This window comes from Bubalus bubalis, chromosome 10 (assembly GCF_019923935.1).
Source record: "Bubalus bubalis isolate 160015118507 breed Murrah chromosome 10, NDDB_SH_1, whole genome shotgun sequence".
Lineage (NCBI taxonomy): Eukaryota > Metazoa > Chordata > Mammalia > Artiodactyla > Bovidae > Bubalus > Bubalus bubalis.
This window is the reverse complement of record NC_059166.1, coordinates 39,505,869-39,526,860: the sequence shown is the minus strand read 5'-3', so window position 1 is coordinate 39,526,860 and position 20,992 is coordinate 39,505,869. Positions and strand designations below refer to the sequence as shown.

Here is a 20,992-nt window from a genome sequence, read left to right as displayed (position 1 = left end):
GGATATAAACAAATAATCGGAGAAGGCAATGGCACCCCACTCCAGCACTCTTGCCTGGAAAATCCCATGGATGGAGGAGCCTGGTAGGCTGTAGTCCATGGGGTCGCTAAGAGTCGAACACGACTGAGCGACTTCACTTTCACTTTTCACTTTCATGCATTGGAGAAGGAAATGGCAACCCACTCCAGTGTTCTTGCCTGGAGAATCCCAAGGATGGGGGAGCCTGGTGGGCTTCCGTCTCTGGGGTCGCACAGAGTCGGACACGACTGAAGCAACTTAGTAGCAGCAGCAGCATAAACAAATAATACTATTCAAATATATAGAGCTGTAAGGAGAAATCTGCTTGCAGAAAAAAGATTTCATAAAACAAGAATTTACTTTTCATTGACTAGTAAACAGAAACCTAAATGACTTTTTATTTCCTTCACTTCAAGTCAGTTAACTCTTATCTTTTGAAACTGACCATGCCTTTTATTTTTGTTTAATGTAAAGTGACTTTTTCCAGTTTTTCTCCAGCTCTGGAATTTATGAATCATTAGAATTAAATCTTGCTTTTTCAGACTTTTAATCTGATTACAGCCAGACATACATTTTATGTTTAATTTAGTGTATATACACACATCCCAACAGGCAGTGTTTTGCAAAACAGAACTTATCCTTACTAAATACAGCACGTTTTATTTTTCTACTTTATTTGCTAATTTTACTTATCTAAAGATTTACAGTTGTAACCCTTTAAATTGACTTTGTGAGTCATTAATAAGTTGAAATTCTGTCCTTTTATATATCTGGAAAAAAAACTTTTCCCGAGCTTGCTGATTTGTGTTGTGTCCCCCCAGATGACAATGAGGGCTATTGTCTCCTCTTGTCCTTTATTCAGACTCATGCTATCCCTCCATCAGGCATGTGTGGTGAGTATCATCATTAGATTTCCTCTCTAGGCATTTCCTCCACTGATAGAAAAGTTTAGGGTTAGACAAACCTCACAACTGTTGGTTAATAATGGAAGATAAACACATTCTTTTGGGGCAGCAAACACACTCTATAAGTAGAGAGATGTTTAGGTTGACCAGTGATTCTGAATTTGGTTTATTAAACTGTGCATGTCCTGAAAAGCATGAGGCAGGTAAACCAACCACTGTTGTTGTTGTTTTTTTTTTTTTTTCCCTCAGATTTTTGTTTAAGCATTTCTCCAAACTTCTAACACTTCAAAGCTTGGATTCAAGTTGTATAGCTCAGGAAAGATATAGATTTGTTAATTAAACTCATTAGTGAATAATGAATTTGGATTTCCAGCAGCACATAGAAAATCTCATTGGATGAAGCTATTTCTTTACCTACCTCCTCTACCTTGAAAGTGTAAAACAAATGAAGAAGAAAACATTCATCCACAATTCCATCATCTAGAGATGACCACTGTTCATATCTTTGTATGGGTCCTTTTACTGTCTATTTTTATGTAGTTATGGTAAGTTTAAAAACAACTCGGATCCTTTATTCTAATTTAGGGTTTAAAAAGAAGTGTTTCATTATGTCACTAAAAATGTTCTAAAAGCGTTAGTAATGGCTGAATAATGCTGTAACCATTGTGTGGATTTTCATTTACCTAACCAATCTATTCATGTGGTTTATAGTTTTTCCACTGTTGTAAATGGTGCATTGCACATCTTTGTACATGAAATACTTTTTGGGATTTGGAATATTTCCTTAGGATAAATTCTCAGAAGTGGAATCATTGGGCAGAAGGCAGTTGAACCATATCATCAGATTCCCCGAGCTGAGTCTGAGAGCTTTTTCATCCCCGGACATCTGGGTTTTGGAAGCCTTGTTGTGATGGAAGCACGAATGCTGGGTTTTCCAGGCAAACCAGAGACTTTGTGAACCACACATAAGGCAGACCCTGGGGTATCCTTAAAATCCCTTTGCCCTTGAGTAGACATGTTGTAGTTACCAACAGAGGAAAAATGTTCTCTGAAGAAAATCTTGGTGTGCAAATACTTATTTTTAGGGGATGGGTGTGGTGGAATTAAAATAATCATTTCAATCTCATTTTTAGTTTTATTGTTTTGGACTCTGTGTTCCATTAGGTTCATTATACATAAAAATGCTGATGAATTTATTCTTGTGTTTTCAGAAACAGAAAATGTGATGCTACATTCATATGGTTGCACACAGGGCTTCAACCAAAATAATTACTTGCCTTTTTTTCTTTTTGTATGCACACTTTCCAAACAGCTTCCTAATTGTCTCACTCCAGTTTTCATACACTTTATTAAATTGGGACTTTCACAGCCTTGGGTATCTTTATTTCTAACTGGGATTTGTTTTACACATTCAGTATTTAGTCAGGGGTTGAGGTTGGGTAGAAGTTGCTGACAAATTTGCCTTCTCTTTCCTTGATATAGATTATACTTCATTCTATGCACAAATACCAACCGCGAGTCCACATCATCCGTAAAGACTGTGGGGATGATCTTTCTCCTATCAAGCCTGTTCCATCTGGAGAGGGAGTGAAGGCATTTTCCTTTCCAGAAACTGTTTTCACCACTGTCACCGCCTATCAGAACCAGCAGGTATTGTTTTCAGAATTGGAATCTTTCTAGACTTTTAATTTCATATGCAGATTAAAAGCTAGCTCTCTTTTTCACTCTATCTAAAAGTTAAGAATGGTCATAAAGTGCTTGCCATGTATGACATCCAGAATGTGTGTGTGTGTGTGTGTGTGTGTGTGTGTGTGTATATATATATATATACACATATACATATATATATATACACATATACATATATATATATACACATATACATATATATATACACATATACATATATATATACACATATACATATATATATATATATACACACACACACACGTATACCCCCAGCTGTCAACACAGGAGACATAACAAAAGGGGTTTGATTGCTCAGTCGGGAAAATCCTCTGGAGGAGGGTATTGCAACCCACTCCAGTATTCTTGCCTGGAGAATCCCATGGACAGAGAAGCCTGGTGGGCTATGGTCCATAGGATTGCAAAGAGTCGGACATGACTGAAGTGACTTAGCATGCCTGCATATGTAGTAATAATTATTTATCCAAGATGCCCTTGTAAAGCTACTCTAGTGAAGATTTCTTCAGACCAGCATGACTGGCAGTGTAGGTTTACTTTCCATTTTGAGACATTGAATCCTGATGTCATAATTAAAATTAGAAAGCATGTTTACTGACTAGGAAATAGACCCGTAGAATATGAAAGTGAGTTGTATCACAGGACATGAGATTTGTCAGCTCACTTTATTTTAAAGCTGCCATCCATGTGTTAGGGGAAGTATTTCAGAATCATTTATCCTTCTTATATGTACAAAAGTGCTATTTCTTTAATTGTGATAGAGAGTTATACATACCCTTACTGTCTGAGAGATGAGCAATTGTGGAGTAATCCTTTCATTAAATTAGAAATAATTTGAGAAGTGAAATATTTCTTTTCTCTATAAGTGAGCATTAATATATGTCATTATTTAAGGCTGTATCAAGCAGGTGGAAAATTGAATGGAGGCAATTATTTGACCCATGCAATTTTCTGGCCAGTTTTCATAAGAAATAGCAATGTAGTGGAACAATGTGGTCTGTGGTAGATTTTTTTTTTTTTTAATTTTCAAAGGTCAGCAGCATTATTTTAGATTTTCACTTCTCTTGACATTTATATACATCTCAGTCAACAATCTAAGGCTTTAAGGTCTCTGTTTTGTTTTTTTTGTTGTTTTAAATCTTCTTAGGAGATTTGAACCCTGCCCTATGAGTTCTCCCTTAGGGCTGAGAAGCTCTTCTGCTCTCATCCATGGGTGACACCACCCAAGCTGTCTTGTCCTCTCACGCTCACATTGTCACACTTTTTATGTAGGCTTTTAGGAGGGAACATGAAATTAACCTTTAAAAGGGCTGGAGATAATTAAGATTTTTTTTTTTTTAAGGTATAGCCCCTTAGGGCTTCTCAGGTGGCCCTAGTGATAAAGAACCCACCTGCCAATACAGGAAATGTAAGAGATGTGGGTTCAATCCCTGGGTCATGAAGATTACCTGGAGGAGGGCATGGCAATCCACTCCAGTATTCTTGCCTGGAGAATCCCATAGACAAGGAGTCCATGGCAGTCTCGAGTTCATAGGGTCACACAGAATCGGACACAACTGAAGTGACACATGCACGCTCCCTTTTCATCTTTATTGGCTTTGTTACAATATTTCTTCTGTTTTATGTTTTGTGTTTTTGGCTGTGAGGCATGTGGGATCTTACCTCTTCAACCAGGGATGGAACCAGAAGCCCCCTCATTAGAAGGCAAAGTGTTAACAACTGGACCACCAGGAAGTCCCAGGAATATATTCTTAAAATATATCAGTCATAGAAAATGATTTTTTTTCAGGAAAAATACAATGTGTAAGGAGAAAAGAGGCATTTTGTACCTTTGGTACCTTTTAAACAACCCTGTTAATCTTTCTTCTCTGTCTCTCTCTGAATTACGCATCCAATTAACTGTGTATTAAATGTTATTTTAAACATGTATTTTCTCCAAGCCTCTGTTATACAATAAACAAAATACAGTGGGTTTTTGATACATATTGGCGACTAACACCAATTCACAAATGCTGATAAATCAGTTAAGAGGATGGAAAAGTTGGAAGAAAGGAAATTGATCATGAAAAATGTAGTTATTCTTTTTTTTGTTAACTTCCCAGCTGTGTTTTGAAGAACTTATGGGAAATTGATAGGCTTCCATGCCTGGTGGTTACCAGCATAAGCTCTGAAACTTGGGGTCCCAGTCCAGTCCTATAGCTGAGTAACCTTATAATCATAAAAAACTTAAGCCAGTATAAAAGAAAACATAAAACTGGGATAATAACTACATCTAAGTTGCTATGAGAATTAAATGAAATAATATGTGCAAAACTCATATTATAGCATACATGGTATGCACATAATAGATGTGATATCAGTATAATGATGCTGGTGATTGCAATGTATTTAAACAAGCACCATGATATAAATCTGAACTCATTTTTATTTTTTTTTATTTAAAAATTTATTTATTTATTTTAATTGGAAGCTAATTACTTGACAATATTGTGGTGGTTTTTGCCATACCTGAATCAGCCATGGGTGTTCATGTGTTCCCCATCCTGAACCCCCCTCCCACCTCCCTCCCCATCCCATCCCTCAGGGTCATCCCAGTGCACCAGCCCTGAGCACCCTGTCTCATGCATTGAACCTGGACTGTCGATCTGTTTAACATATGATAATATACATGTTTCAATGCTCTTCTCTCAAATCATCCCACCCTCGCCTTCTCCCACAGAGTCCAAAAGTTTGTTCTTTACATCTGTGTCTCTTTTGCTGTATTGCATATAGGGTCATTGTTACCATCTTTCTAAATTCCATAATATGTGTTAATATACTGTATTGGTGTTTTTCTTTCTAACTTACTTCGCTCTGTATGAGTTTCATCCACTTCATTAGAACTGATTCAAATGCATTCTTTGTAATAGCTGTAAACTCTTTTTTAAAATACTATTTTTTGCTTTGTTTTTCCATTTACTTATAGCTCAGAAATATTTTTTTAAACTTCTTCCCCTGTACTTTATTTTTTTTATTTTTAATTTTTTTTATTGGAGTGTAATTGCTCTACAGGGTTGTATTAGTTTCTGCTGTACAACAATATGAATCACTCATATGTATATGTGTATATCCCCTCTGTCTTGAACCTCCTTCCCACCCCACCCCAACATCCCACCCCTCTAGGTCATCACAGAACCCCAAGGTCAACTTCCTGTGCTATACGGCAGCTTCCCATTAGCTATCTATTTTACTCATGGTAGTTTATATATGTCAATATTCCTATCCCAATTTATTCCACCCTCCCCTTTCCCACTGTGTTAAAATACTGTTTTAAACGAATGTTTAAGTTATTAAGTCTTCTTTAAGCATTATTTAAATGAACAGATAATTGAGCTATAATGAATTATAAAGAATTCTTTCAATGGCAGAGTGATAGACATAGTGAATTACTTAGCAGACCCTTACATTATCTTGTTATAATGTAGTTTCATCCACAAACTTGGAGAAGGAAATGGCAACCCACTCCAGTATTCTTGCGTAGAGAATCTTGTGGATGGAGGAGCCTGGTGAGCTGCTGTCCATGGGGCTGCACAGAGTCAGACACGACGGAAGCAACTGAGCAGCAGCATCCACAAACTAAGATAGTAGCATATGGAATACACCTCCCTTAGGTGTTGCAAAGCTGATTGGCAGATGGCTGAAAGTGCACACAACATGATATAGGGGGACTTCAGGTGACTCTCCAGAGATGCCTTTCTTTGCCTTAGTGTCATTCAGCAGTGTTCATTTGTCCTTGACCAAAATGTCACAATTAGAACTTAGTAGATTCTACTAAACCAAGGAACACAGAAAACAAAGCATGATGTGCTTCTTAGAAAATAGGCTATAAACTTCTCTGGGCAAGATGGAGATATGGTCAGAAACAGATGGGATGTTGTTTATTAGTGTCAATTCCAAGATGGTATAACTAAAAAAAATTGTTTATAATGGAGATGATTAGACCACTTATAAAAAATTTTCCCTCATATCCTGGGATCTTCCTGAATAAAAATCTAGTTATAAGTCAACAAATTACAGCTGTAGTTAAAATGAAGCTATTATTTATTTCTCCTATGTGTATAAGATTGAATCTTATTAAAACCTTCAAGTCATGGTTACCTTTGGTTAGACATTCACTGTAGTGCTCTGACCAGATCACGACTCCACAGATGAAAGCAGAGATGAGATCTGTAAAGATGATTTGAGGAGAGACAAAGAAAAACGGAAGGCAGGAATGTTCAAGGAGTATATATTGCCTATTTCTGAAGAACATTAACAACATTTAAGTATACTTCTACTTAAATAGAAGTTGGATATTAGCTGTTCTCCATCACCACTACTGCAAAAGAAGCAGACACATTTCACAGAGTTAAGAAAGGGAAGAATTTTAAAGAGATTGTCAAATGAAGGGCAATTATCAACAGACAATTCAGAATCCCCTTCTCTAGGGATATTAATAGCAAAGCAAACTTTATTACAGTGCTTGGATAGAAGTAGGGAAATGTTCTTTTCATAGCAAATGAATGTCTAGATGACTTCTGAAATATTCTTGTAGCTTTGCTGCTAAGATAATAAAATACCCGAGAAACAGGGGAGAAGAACACAGAATCCTCTGACAGTTGATTCTGGAGTTTCTTATAGTTCTTCCATCACTACCATTTTTTATAACCTCCCTTGGCTTTTATCTTAAGATTTGATGTGATTTTTTTGTTTCTACTCTGCAGATTACTCGCCTGAAGATAGATAGGAATCCCTTTGCCAAAGGCTTCCGAGACTCCGGGCGTAATAGGTGAGTCTTAGTTAAAAACATTCTGGCTGTGATAAATACATTTGATTTTTATGGTGAATTTTCCACTACAAAGTAAATAGTTAAATTTACTTATGTGATTTTGAAATCATTTTTTATAAAGTTTAAATTTGTTAATATCACTGAGGCATGAATATAACTTATTTTGGGTGCATCATTGTGGCTTACTCATTTCTAAGCTGAATGTTGATGTGAAATGCTGGGGTGAAAACAGAAGTTCTCAGGGTGTACAGTGCATGCTGCCTCTGGAGGGGCTTTGTAGAAACCTGTGCCTCCAGAGCCAGGATCTTTAATATCCCAAGTCAAAATACTGTCTGCATCTGCTCTTGGTTTAGAATTTGCTTAGCAATGTCACAACTATGTATTGATCTGTCTTCGAAATATGACAGAGACTCTTGTTCACTCAGATTTTCAACTAGAATTTGAAACTACTCCCCACTGCCAAGACAGCTGATGTTCTTTAGTTTCCAAATTTGTCTTGGCTCTACTGACAGCCACACACTTGTTTATTTTTTCTGTGTCGTGTTTTATGGTGTTTGTACTAAGTGGGAGAGCTACAGTAATGAATTCCACTCTATTACTCTTTATCAAAAAGCAGATCTCCTTAGTCTGTGTGCCAAGAGTTTTTGAATTTATTGATATGATTCTATTCCAATAGAGTTGGTGTGACATTTTCTAAAATATTTTATAACTGTTGATAGTAATAATAGACTAACGTTCTCCAGATGCCCTCTCTGCGTAAGACTTTGACTTAAATGTTTTGAAAAGCATTTTGTTTTTAAAAAGTATTTGAGACATTTTTATCACTTTATTCCAGACATTATTTTAATACTTCTTAAAAACTTGGTATTGATAGGCTGTGGCTGTATGAGGTCGAAACCCTCAATTATCTTATTTTAGGAACAATTACACTTAAAATTGTAGAGAGAAAACAATCACGTAGAAGTCCAGACTTTCAGTTCTTTCAGATGATTGGCTGAGCAAGGTAAGTATAGACAGAGACCTTTTCTCAGAATAAACTTATGTGCCTGCAGAAAGACTTGATTTCATCTTCATGTGCAATGGCTCTTTTATTTATTTTTTTTCTTTTTCAGATTATTTTCCATTGTGGTTTATTATAAGATATTGAATATAGTTCCCTGTGCTATACAGTAGGACGCTGTGGTTTATCTGCTTTATATATAGTAGTTTGTATCTGCTAATCACTAATTTATCCCTCCCCCTTTGGTAATGCAGTGGTTCTTTTAAACACCATGTACTATGAGGACTGGGCATCACCGACCTGATGGACATGAGTTTGAGTAGGCTCCGGGAGTTGGTGATAGATAGGGAAGCCTGGCGTGCTGCAGTTCCATGGGGTCACAGTGCCGGACACGACTGAGTGACTGAACTGACTGAATGCTGCTGCTGCTGCTCCTAAGTTGCTTCAGTCGTATCCAACTCTGTGCGACCCCATAGACAGCAGCCCACCAGGCTCTCCCATCCCTGGGATTCTCCAGGCAAGAACACTGGAGTGGGTTGTCATTTCTAGGACTTAAATGTATGAGAGTAGAATACCCTCTAGTTTAGCGCAGGCAGATCAATAAGACTGACTAATAATGCAGCTTCTGTCTGAAATCCTTTACTCTGTAGGAAGATTTCCGGGTGTTCCTACCATACGTCTGCTGTACTGAGATTATTCTATTGTTTTAGATGTCTCTTTCCATGTGGAGAAAAACTTTGCTTGGCTTTTGTTACATCATTACATTAGCTCCTAGTTAACATTGCTTTTCAGAGGAGTTTCTGAAAGCTGAATAAATCAGTAACTGAGATGCTTATTGGTGAGGTGACTGGGAGCCCCTGGGATGACTCCTTTTTCGACCTTGACAAATACTTTGATGAAATCTTCTTGTGACTTTTCTGATAGCAGAATATTTATCTATTTAAGAACCTTGCATGGCTTTCAGTTATTTTTTTTTTTTTTTTAAGCAGAGAATGAATTTATTGAAACTCACTGAAACTCCAGGAAGGCAGTACTGAGACTTGAGACTATACTGTGCTCTGCTTAGTCATTCAGTCGTGTCCAACTCTTTGCGACCCCATGGACTGTAGCCTGCCAGGCTCCTCTGTCCATTTAGATTCTCCAGGCAGGAATACTGGAGTAGGTTGCCATGCCCTCCTCCAGGGGATCTTCCCAACCCAGAGATCCAACCCAGGCCTCCCGCGTTGCAGGCAGATTATTTACTGACTGAGCCACCTGGGAAACCATGTGACTATACTGCCAGGACTAATTCCAGGCTCTCCTGTAGGATGCCTCTAGCAAAGACCTCACTGCTGTTGACATTGTGAGGTCACATGGCTTCAACACTGTCTTTTTTTTTTCCTTTCTACATTTATTGAGATGTCATTGACATACAGCACTGCTCAAGTTTAAGGTGTACCACATAATGATTTAACTCACATACATCATGAAACAATTATCATAATAAGTTTAGTGAGCATACATCATCTCATATAGGCATAAATTAAAGAAAAACAGTTTTTTCCTCATGATGAGAACACATAGAATTAACTTTCTTATATAACATAGAGCACTGTTAGTTATATTTATCATTTTGTACATTACTGTCAGTTCTTTTTTGAAGTGATAGCCTTAAACATTTTTAAAGATGTATTTTGGGTAGTATTTATAGTGCATAAGCCTGTAAATGGAAGTGAGATGATAGATACATACTAGGTTGGCCAAAAAGTTCGTTCAGAATAATTTTCCATAAGATGTAATGGAGAAACCCAAATGAATTTTTGGCCAACCAATATTGCAAGGCTTCAAAAAGAATTTTAGGTAAGATGGCACAATTAAAAGGTGGGTTTTTGGTTTTTTTTTGGATCAGTTAAAAAAAAAAATCAGGGGCATTGGTCAAAATAAACCACTAAGTCTCTTGTTTGGTATTATGAGGTCAAAATGCTAGGTTCAATAGAAATTTTTCTTTCCTTTCACTGTTGAAGGGGTATAAGCCATTGCAGTCATGGTGCTGGCTAGTGTTTATTTCCTGATTCTACACCTTTTAAAGTTTTTAATAGATATGCAAAAAATAATGAATTATATCTTAACACTTTTTAAAAGGTTGTTAAACTTTCAAATTTTTATTTTACTCCAACTGGTTAAATAATACCTTAATATAGGAAAAAACCTACTGAGCTTATATATAGCTTCCCTCTTGGTGAAATGAATAGTTTCACTTTTTTTCTCATTAAAATGAATTCTCCTGCTTATGACAGACAAACTCTTCAGTGCTTATTTTTGAATGCTAAATATCTGTGACTCAATATTAAATATCTGTGAATCAGTATTAAATACTTTAACATTTTCCACTGATAAATGCGAAAGGCACTTTTATGGAAAAGAGAGAATGTGGTAAGCTTTGAAGATTTCTAATTTACGTATTGTTTTCCTTAATTAAAAAAAAAAAGAGCCCAAGTTATCTATAAGATCAGGAGGGTGCATTGGTGCTGAGGACTTGGGGAAGGGGTAATATGTTTTCATATATTAATAGAGGAAAAATCCCATGAGAAAAAGTGCAAAATATTTCTTTAAGACCCCTGATTTTGATGTACTGTTACTACTTTTTAATATACATTCTGTTTTTATTTTTTCCCTATACATGAAATAAATTATGCAGGACGAGAAATAAACTTGGACTTGTGATTTTTTAAACTTTATAAAACAATTTGCTTTAATTAAAAATTATACCTTCCTGGCTATTTATGGTCCTACAGCCTATTTTATAGAAATCAGTAGCTTTAGCCCTTAAAAGCGCTCCTGCAGGACATTTGTTACGTGAAGGAGAATTTATGTGCTGAGAATAGTTTCATTCTTCAGTTAGGCCTTAGGGTTGACCCTATAAAATCTTTTACTCAGGAAGGTACAAAAATTTCTTCTCTTTAAATACTTTAGGAAAAAACATAACCATTTTACTAAATAAACTCGGCTATTTGATAGCATAAATTAGGGTGGTGATAAAATGTGGAAATTGTTCAAAGGCATCTTGTATAAATTATCGCCTTGGCTACACTCCTGCAGGAGGTGCCTTTTATCTTTTCTTTAACTAGACGGGAAAAGTCTCCATTACTGGGGAAAATGAAGACTTTTTTTTTTAAAGTCCAGATTCAGCTAATAAATATTTTATAACTGTTTCCTGCAAAATATCTGAAATCCTTTCTGGAACTTGCAGTGTGAAACAGCAGCCTCAAGAAAAATATCAGTAGGTCCAAATCAGACCACTTGTAGATCTGTAACCTTCAGAGCATCTCTTTAAGGCTGAGGGTTACCCATTTGTGAGGACTAGTAACTTCTCCCTAAGAACTTGGAGTATGGGTTTGTATTTGAACCATAGTCAAGTTTACACCGCTAAAGCAAATAATGCACTGATGCTCATCTCCACGGTTAACACATTTCTAAGTCCTGTGAATATTCATTAATTGCCTCTTAGTAAATTCCCCCTGAGGCCCCTCCAGGACTACTTACGTATTCTGAACATTTAAAACTGTAAGTACAAAAATTCATCTGTGTTTAACGAAACAGTTTAGGACAAAACTGTGTCCTAAATTCTATAACTTAAAAAAGCTTGTTTCTAGAAAGTCATAAAAAAATTGAGTATTAGTACAAGCTAAACTAAAGTAATGGAATAAACAGCACCCAGCATTCATGAGGGGCTTCCCAGGTGGTGCTGGTGGTAAAGAATCTGCCTGACAATGCAAGAGATGTAAGAGATGTGAGTTCAATTCCTGGTTGGGAAGATCCTCTGGAGGATGGCATGGCAACCCACAGTACTATTCTTGCCTGGGGAATCCTATGGACAGAGGAACCTGGTGCGCTACAGTCCATAGAGTCAAAAAGAGTTGGACGCAACTGAAGCGACTTAGCATGCATGCATACACAGCATTCATGAGTCTAGTATTAAATGCAACCTGCAGATTATGTGGGGCTTTGAGACTGATACAGCTGCCAAACTTCTCCCTTCAATACTTTACATAAAATATTGTTGAGTAGAGTGTTCTTAGACCTGGTTTGTAGTCAGCCACAGATACAATGTCTGGTTTGTAAATTGCTTAGTGGTAAACTTTAGGGCTAGGAGAGGACTCAGAACTTTGTATTCCAGTTCTCACTTTGTGGGCAATGGCAGTCCAGGGAGCTCCAAACATTTACTCAATATTAGAGGGTTATAGTCACAGTCCAATTCTCCTGACCCCAATCCAGTGTCCTGAGCACTAACTAGTCCTATCTCTGGGGCACAATGATTCCATCCAAAGCCAGACTCTGTTCTTCATGCTCAGTGCAGCCCAGGGCAAGTAAGGGAAGATGGTTTTATCTGTATGCACAGGTCACTTACTCTGGGTCTCCCGGGAGTTTTCACCATGTTGTATAGGAGGTGTGACTCTGATGGGGGTGTCTCTCTAGTCCTAGTTCATAGGTTATGACTTGGAGATGCAGGGAATCAACAGCAGCTATCACATGGAGTCTAAGCTGTTAATCATACTCCCTGTCTTTAAATTTGCATTAAACACAGATTATCTGCATTCACTAAAACTGTATCTGACAATCTCAAAGAGGTGGCCTTGTATAGTGTGACACTCAGGAATCAGGCATTTTCTTCAGCAAAGCTGTGCATTTCATGGAAAGCATAATGTTACCTGAATTAACAGATTGATTAGGGCTGAGATGGTTGAGGGAAAAGTGGAAAGGCCTTGAGAAGGTGCTAGTTGAGTGAAGGAACTCATTTCTAGGACCTGAAGGACTTAATTATCTGATATACAATAAGGAAGACTCTGAATCAGTTACGGTAGGAGACGCATACATTTTTGTGTGTATTTAGAGTAGTCAGCCATGTTTTAAAATTTATAGATATCATGTGGATAGTCCATTATGAAGTTATCCTATCTCTTTGTGTCCATTCATTAAGTGTATGTAGAGGCTTTACCATAATGTCTGATGCTAATACTAGGTCTGTGTACCTTAGCGCCCTATGAGATCACCTTGCTGTGGTCCTCCTGGAAGCTGGGTTTTGAGAATTCAGGGCTGCTGCCCCTGAGCCCTCCCTGGCTGTCCTGGGTGTGGTGATCATGCCTCGGAGAAAGAAGTGAATTTTCCTTGGATGACTGCTCTTCTAGGCTGGCGGTCAAGGCACTGAACGATTGGTAGAAATGCCTCTTTGTGGGAGCAAACTTTTGTGGCAGAGCCCTCCTCATCAGAGGAGTAGTAATGTATCAGGGAAAGAGGGTGCTTCCGGATCACACAGAGCCTTGGACTCAGGGCGGCCAGGATGGATGGTCTTCACATTGTCTTCCTAGCACAGGGGACAGCTTTTGTATCCCCTGACATCAGCTCATTTTTCAGAGAATATTAACAGGACCTGCTGGCAGTTTCTATCCTCTGTGCTCTTGGTGACAGAATAGTGGCTCATCTCCAGACCATTTTTTTGGTGTGTGTCCGTGCCAAGCCTTTAACCTGCCAATGAGGGAGGCACTGTCAACACCAGTGGTGTTTCCTGAGCAGCTTATTACGAGTGAAAACTCCAACTGCTCCTAACTTGGCTTCTTGTGTTCGTCCCCTGTCCTGACCCTTCCATTTAGAATGGGTTTGGAAGCTCTTGTGGAGTCATATGCATTCTGGAGACCTTCACTACGGACCCTCACCTTTGAAGATATCCCTGGAATTCCCAAGCAAGGTAAATAATGAAGTCTCCTGGGTCGTAGATATGGTCAGTTCCTACCTAGATGCTCAGGCACTGCAAAATGCCGAAGTCATTACTATTGTCTAATGGCTACGTCATTACCAACATCCTTCTATTATAAGATCCCTCCCTTTTGTGTCTGGTGTAGGTACGGGCCAGGAAAATGGCTAGTGTGGTCATAAGTTAAGTTTTGGATGTTTTAGGCTGTTTATGTATTTCATGACCTTTATTTCACCTTTAATTTTTTTTTTTTTCCTTAAAATTAGAGGTAGACTAGTTGGCCCTGGTACTTGGTGTACTTCACAAGAAATTATAGATATTGGTCCTAGATCATCCTTTTTTGCTCCCTTCTTTCTTCACTTCCTTCAACTGAATTGCCTCTAGGCATGTTTCTCCTGCTGATTTATGATATGAAGTTCAGGTATACTGAGGCAGCCTTCCCTGAGATCACTGTTGAGCATTTCCAACAAGCCCAGGGCTGGGGTTTCCTCAAAGAGGCTGCATGGAACAGGATGATGCTTCCTTCTCTACTGGGTAGCTAGGACTCACAGCCCAATCCTGCACTCAGTCCTGCACTTAATTCCTGACCCTGCCTGGCATCCCCATGAGAATTTAGCATGCTAGGATTTTAGATAATTATCATTGGGTAGATTGGGCTCTTAGATTATTTTGAGAAGCTATATAAAACACTGTCTCTAGAGCAATGAAGGTTTTACAACCTGTCCAGCCCATTGGAATTCTCTTCTCTCCCTAAGTTCCATCAAGTTGCAGACATCAATCTGCCAGCAAATCTGGGGGGTGGGGGGCGATCAGCTGCCACCACTGTTATTGATTGGAGGCAGGGTTAAACACCCTCTCTATTTCACAGGACTGTTTATCTGTTGGACCTCTGCTCTTGGGTTAGCATGTGATTCACCAAACCGCTTTCTGTTTGGAAATGAGATTTTTGAAGTTTGAGACTGTTGCCTTATTGTAATAGCCCTGCATACGTGGTAGTCACTGACCCACAGAAGCTTTCAGTGGGAGGTTGCCAGTTCGTTTGAGACAGGATGGGTCTGGCCAGTTTGGATCTTTCCTTTGAATTCCTTCTTTTTTCTTGCAAGAAAATATATCGATCCAGAGCAAACTCTGCTGAAAAAAAGAGTAAAAAGTGGGTAGAAGTGAGGTGATAGTTATACTTCTGGAAAAAATTACAGAGTAAGATGAAATTTATATTTTCTTAAGTTGCTGGGAAAGTCAATATTTGTAATGTTTATTACAAAATAATGAGAAAACTCTGAGAAAACTAATTGAGGGAGAAAATGTGAAAAATTGATGTGGTAGAGTGCTAATACCTTTTGCAAATAAACAAACAAAAACAATAAAAAGCAAACAAATAAATAAAAAAGACCATCCCTTGGGGAGATAATTTTTCTTGAAAATTTTGAGAGTATCTGTGTTTAAAGTCATTCAGTCTAAATTCAATTACATTACAATTCCTGAGAGCGGAGACCATCTCCTTTTTGTCTTTGTACCTGCTCCATATAACAAGTCGCGTCTAGCTCATGTGTACAAAATTGCAAGGAAAAGAGGCTCTTTACATTTCAACTTCTTTTGTAGGAAATACAGGTTCCTCTACCTTACTCCAAGGTTCTGGGAATGGTGTTGCAGCCACCCACCCTCATCTTTTGTCCGGCTCCGCTTGCTCATCTCCTGCCTTCCATCTGGGACCCAACACCAGCCAGCTGTGTGGTCTGGCCCCAGCTGACTATTCCGCCTGCGCCCGCTCTGGCCTCACCCTCAACCGATACAGCACATCCTTGGCTGAGACCTACAACAGGCTCACCAACCAGACAGGGGAGACTTTCGCCCCTCCCAGGACTCCCTCCTACGTGGGCGTCAGCAGCAGTGCCTCGGTGAACATGTCCATGGGTGGCACGGATGGAGACACCTTCAGCTGCCCACAGACCAGCTTGTCCATGCAGATTTCAGGGATGTCTCCCCAGCTCCAGTACATCATGCCTTCACCCCCCAGCAACGCCTTTGCTGCTAACCAGACCCACCAGGGTTCCTACAACACGTTCAGATTACACAGCCCCTGTGCCTTGTATGGGTATAACTTCTCCACATCCCCTAAACTGGCTGCCAGTCCTGAGAAAATTGTTTCTTCCCAAGGAAGTTTCTTGGGGTCCTCACCGAGTGGGACCATGACGGATCGGCAGATGTTGCCCCCCGTGGAAGGCGTGCACCTGCTTAGCAGTGGGGGTCAGCAGAGTTTCTTTGACTCTAGGACCCTAGGAAGCTTAACTCTCTCATCATCTCAAGTATCTGCACATATGGTCTGATGAAGCCTTTAAGTTAAACTGCATTCGAATCCAGCTAAAGTATTTTCTTTCTTTGTTTTCTTTTACTATTTTTTTTTTCACTTTGGAAAGCAATATGAAAAGAAACTTATCAAGTAGCTTGTAAAATGTATATATAATAGAAAATGAAGGCTCACTGAGGGTTTTGACTTCCTCATGGTGAGATTGTGATTAGCTATGGTATATATGTATACTGTATGTGGCATGTGGAGTTTGCAGCCTACAAAACCACATCCTCCCTCTATTTTTCTCCCCAGTTGCACAAGTATTGGCATCATATAGTATGTTTAACCAAAGTTCTTATACTTAAAAAAAAAAAAAAACAAACAGCAAACTTAAAACTTGGCAATGATACTAACCAGACTAAGACGTATAACTTAATTTATCAGGAAAATGCTCTACACAGTTTCCTACTTGAGTGTTGATAACCAGCAGTAACCAGCACACAGAGTCTTGCAATTTGTTATTCTTGGGCACAGTGTGAGAACCTAAGATGCAAAAGCCAGTTGAAGTCTCAGTAATAGTTCTGAGGTATTTGTAATCACGAAGGATTAGCTTTTGTGTTCCTGCTTGCTCTTATTTATCACATCTATTAGGTGACTTTGGTCCTGTAAAAATTCATAATCCATAATAATTATTTCCCTAAAGAAGATAGAGAGGCTTGTAATTTTTTCACTTTCCATTGGACATATAAGAGGTATTTATTCATATGCAGAGAATAAATTTCCAGTGTTTTGGACTTTCTTGGTTCATTTTATTTAGTATCAAGTATACCAATAAATATTTTAAATTCCAGTTTTCACCAGAAAAGGAATATATGCTATGACTGAAATGGCAAAAAGAAAATAAATCCACCTCAAATACTTTGATTCCAATGAAAAATGTCTTAACTTTTTAAATCAAGAGGAATAATATTTTCTGCTTTGCCTTAGGTTTTTATAGTGTGGTTTTTTTCATTCAGATTTCTTTTTCCATCTTGCTTTGAGATTCCTGACCCATGATCTAGAAGTAAAAAGAAAAGGCATTTACACTACTTATTTATGTCTCGAAAATTCCTGCAAATCGAAACCTCTCCCCTCCCTGAACCTTGTCCCTTTGTCTGAGTCTTTTTCAAAACAGATAGATTCTAGGTCTTCATGGTGTTAAATAGCGCTGTAAGGAATTTCAGGGGGTTATCTCCAGCAATCTGTCTTTTAGGGGTTGCAGTGCAAAGGCCAAAACCCATTACTATAAAGTCCTTCTTGGAAGACTAAGGAGGAAGATACCAATTATGATAAAGGAGCTGTAAAACTTTTAACCTCAACATCATTTTTAGCCTTGAAACTGAAAAAAAAAGAAAAGCATTATTTTTAAAAAATTCCCCCAAATAATGTGCACATGGTTTCAAAACAAGTAGTAACTTTGATAGCACAAAATGAGATTAATAGGAAAAATTAAGAATGCAAGATGAAGAGCATTACCATATATTTGTTGAGAATAAAACTTTGTGTCTGGACATTGACTCATTACGTTTCATATATTTGTCAAACGAAAGCAGTGGAGTTTCTTCAGTGCTAAACAGAATGGCATTATCCTATCCTTAGTTTGATGGGGAAAGAATGTAGTTCCTGATTTGCTTCTTTACCTTAAAACAGCATGGATATTATATATTTAGGGGGATTACTATTTGAACAGTATTTTCACACAATGTGACTCTGTTTATACATACTGATAAATTTCTTCATGGATGCTCTAACAGTTCATCAAGTGAGTATTGATCTTTAAATTTAAAATTAGTGTGAAGGTACATGACATATTTCCAGTAAGTAGATCTATGTAACATGTTTGTGTATGGTATTAATAGATAAAGATTTGGGAAAAGTCCTTATTATGAACATATCCCAGCCTCAGAGTCTGGCATAATTTCAGGAGAACAAGAGAGTTTTCCAACTTGAGAAAACATGGAAAGTAATGATCTATTCCTATATATATTAATAAGATGAGAATTTTCCTTTCTGCTCTTTGTGATTTGAGATGACACCACAATACGAGGAGGATTTTTAATCTTTTCCTTTTGATCAGCAGTATTGTACAAGTGCTATTTCCTTTAGGTTTTACTGTAAATATTAATCATGTCACTTCAAAGACTAGCCTTTTATCGTTATATTAAATGACATAACAAGCATTGATAATTATAATTATATATCTGTATTTTATTAAAAAATGCTTAAGAAATTATATATTAAAGTGTGTTACTAAACCCTTTTATGGCTTTGAAGAGGAATCATTTAAAGTGTCTATAAACGTTGTTCCAAGAATAGGCATACACATGCAGACTCCAAACACAAATTTTGTAGCTTACAATTACAAGGCATGAGGACATGGGCCTGGTATTCATTTTTCATGTGTTAAATATAATTTCTTGGTGCCTTGACCATGTCATTGAAGGTGAAGCCCTGACAAATGGTGAACACATGAAAATTCAAATGTGAGAAGAAGAGGAAGGCAGACTGGGATGTTTTGTTTTGGGTCCAAGGGGGAAGGGCAAGGATGTAAGAATAAGCTACTTGTACCACTGACCAGTGATGACAGATCACTTTTAGACCCCTTGCCCAGAAAACATTCCAAGGGACATTGTGATGAGGTGAGGTTGTTGCTATCACAACCAGTCACATTTTGAAAATTAACACTTGCTTCCACACAAGCTCCCTTCCAGAGGTCAACAGCTTTTCTCTAGCAGGGCACCCAGTTGCTGACCCCTGGTTTCTGGAATGTAGGGGGGTCAGGAGACTTTGGTGGCCCCCAGAGGAGGTTGGGGCATAGTACTGCTGATATGGCAGTGGATCACACACTTTACATTAGTGGAATTTTGAACAGAATGCACCCAACTTTTAAAATGTGAATTCCTCTTGAGACCTCACTCCCTAGACATAAACCTATTAGCAACTCACAGCTTAGTATGAAATAGATAACACAGAAGTTTTGGAGATAACTGGAGGTTTGATTAAGAGAAGAGAGTAATTTTTGGAGTAGGGCAGTTCTGAGAAGATTTGGATGTGAAGGAGGAGGTGCAAGAAGAGTGATCACTAACCAAGTCTGGTGTAAAGCCATTAAAAATAATTTCATAAGTTTTTTTCAGGAGTCATGGTAGAGTTGGTGGATGCTATGCTGATGCTATCTTCTATTAGACAGGTTTGTAAAGAATCCTCTATTTCAAAGTGTAACCCTGCCAGGTGTCCTCATGGTGAGTTTATTGACTCATCTACATGGAGAGTTTCTTCCACTGGAAATTAAATCATTTTATTAAATCATTACCACATTGTGTTTTAATCTCATTAATCATCATTCCTTAAAATAGGTGCTCAAAGAAGTTGCAGGTGAAGTTGACTATATGAAGAGTAAAGTAGGCATACATGATTACAGCCTTCTGGGAGCTCAAAGCTTAAAAACATTGTCGGGGGAAATGAACAAATATATATGCATATGTGTGTGTGTGTGTGTATGTGTATATATATATTTCAAATATAGAAACATCCAACAGAGGTTGATAAACCTTAATATCCATCTACATGCTGATAGATTTTCAAATCATGAATTTTCTTTTTTTGGAAGTTTGAAGCAGATCATCACTTCCTTGAGAATGAGGGAACCTGATTTCAAACCATGGATTTCCCAATCATGGTTTTAGACAAAATGTAACCGCTTTAGATCTCAGTTTTTTATGTGTTAAAGGAGTGTCTGTGATGAGAAGTTTAACTAGCCCTTTCAGTTTCAAATTCATAGACAACCTTGGTGTATAAAAAATATTCAGCTTAATAACAAAAATAGTTTTATAAAAATGAATTTCAGAGATATGTACATGTATTTGGATATACATATATTTCCAAAAGATATCTTTTTATAAAAATATTTAGGTATATATCTTTATAAAGAACATTACAGTACCAGAATTTTTAAAAATTTATTGGATTACTTACAACTTTTAAAAATGGAATTGTGCTTTATTTAGTTATAATATGTAAGACATACTTTTATACATTATTATTTGAAGGAAGCTGCACATAATAATGGAGAAGGCGATGGCACCCCACGCCAGTACTCTTGCCTGGAAAATCCCATGGATGGAGGAGCCTAGTAGGCTGCAGTCCATGGGGTCGCTAAGGGTAGGACACGACTGAGCGACTTCACTTTCACTTTTCACTTTCCTGCATTGAAGAAGGTAATGGCAACCCACTCCAGTGTTCTTGCCTGGAGAGTCCCAGGGACGGGGAAGCCTGGTGGGCTACCGTTTATGAGGTTGCACAGAGTCAGACACGACTGAAGCAACTTAGCAGCAGCACTTAATAATGCATTTGCTAGTTTATACTGAACAGAAAAAGATGTTAATTTCCTTTTCATGATGCTCTTAATTGCATGGTATAAAATTGTTTCAGTTTGGAAATAAGTTAAATAATTATCAGTTCAGTTCAGTTCAGTTGCTGGTCGTGTCCAACTCTTTGTGACCCC

General features: G+C 37.9%; 1 protein-coding gene across 1 annotated transcript in view; it reads left to right on the top strand.

Annotated features, from left to right (window-relative positions):
• TBX18 (T-box transcription factor 18) overlaps positions 1 to 18,751 on the top strand; it is a 30,038-nt gene extending 11,287 nt beyond the window's left edge. The window contains exons 5-8 of the mRNA XM_006054743.4: positions 2,406 to 2,573; positions 7,373 to 7,437; positions 14,065 to 14,159; positions 15,765 to 18,751. Coding sequence (XP_006054805.3) covers positions 2,406 to 2,573; positions 7,373 to 7,437; positions 14,065 to 14,159; positions 15,765 to 16,489 — 1,053 coding nt within the window. The 3' untranslated portion in view covers positions 16,490 to 18,751. The remainder of the gene's footprint in view (positions 1 to 2,405; positions 2,574 to 7,372; positions 7,438 to 14,064; positions 14,160 to 15,764) is intronic.
• The last annotated feature ends 2,241 nt before the right edge of the window (positions 18,752 to 20,992 follow it).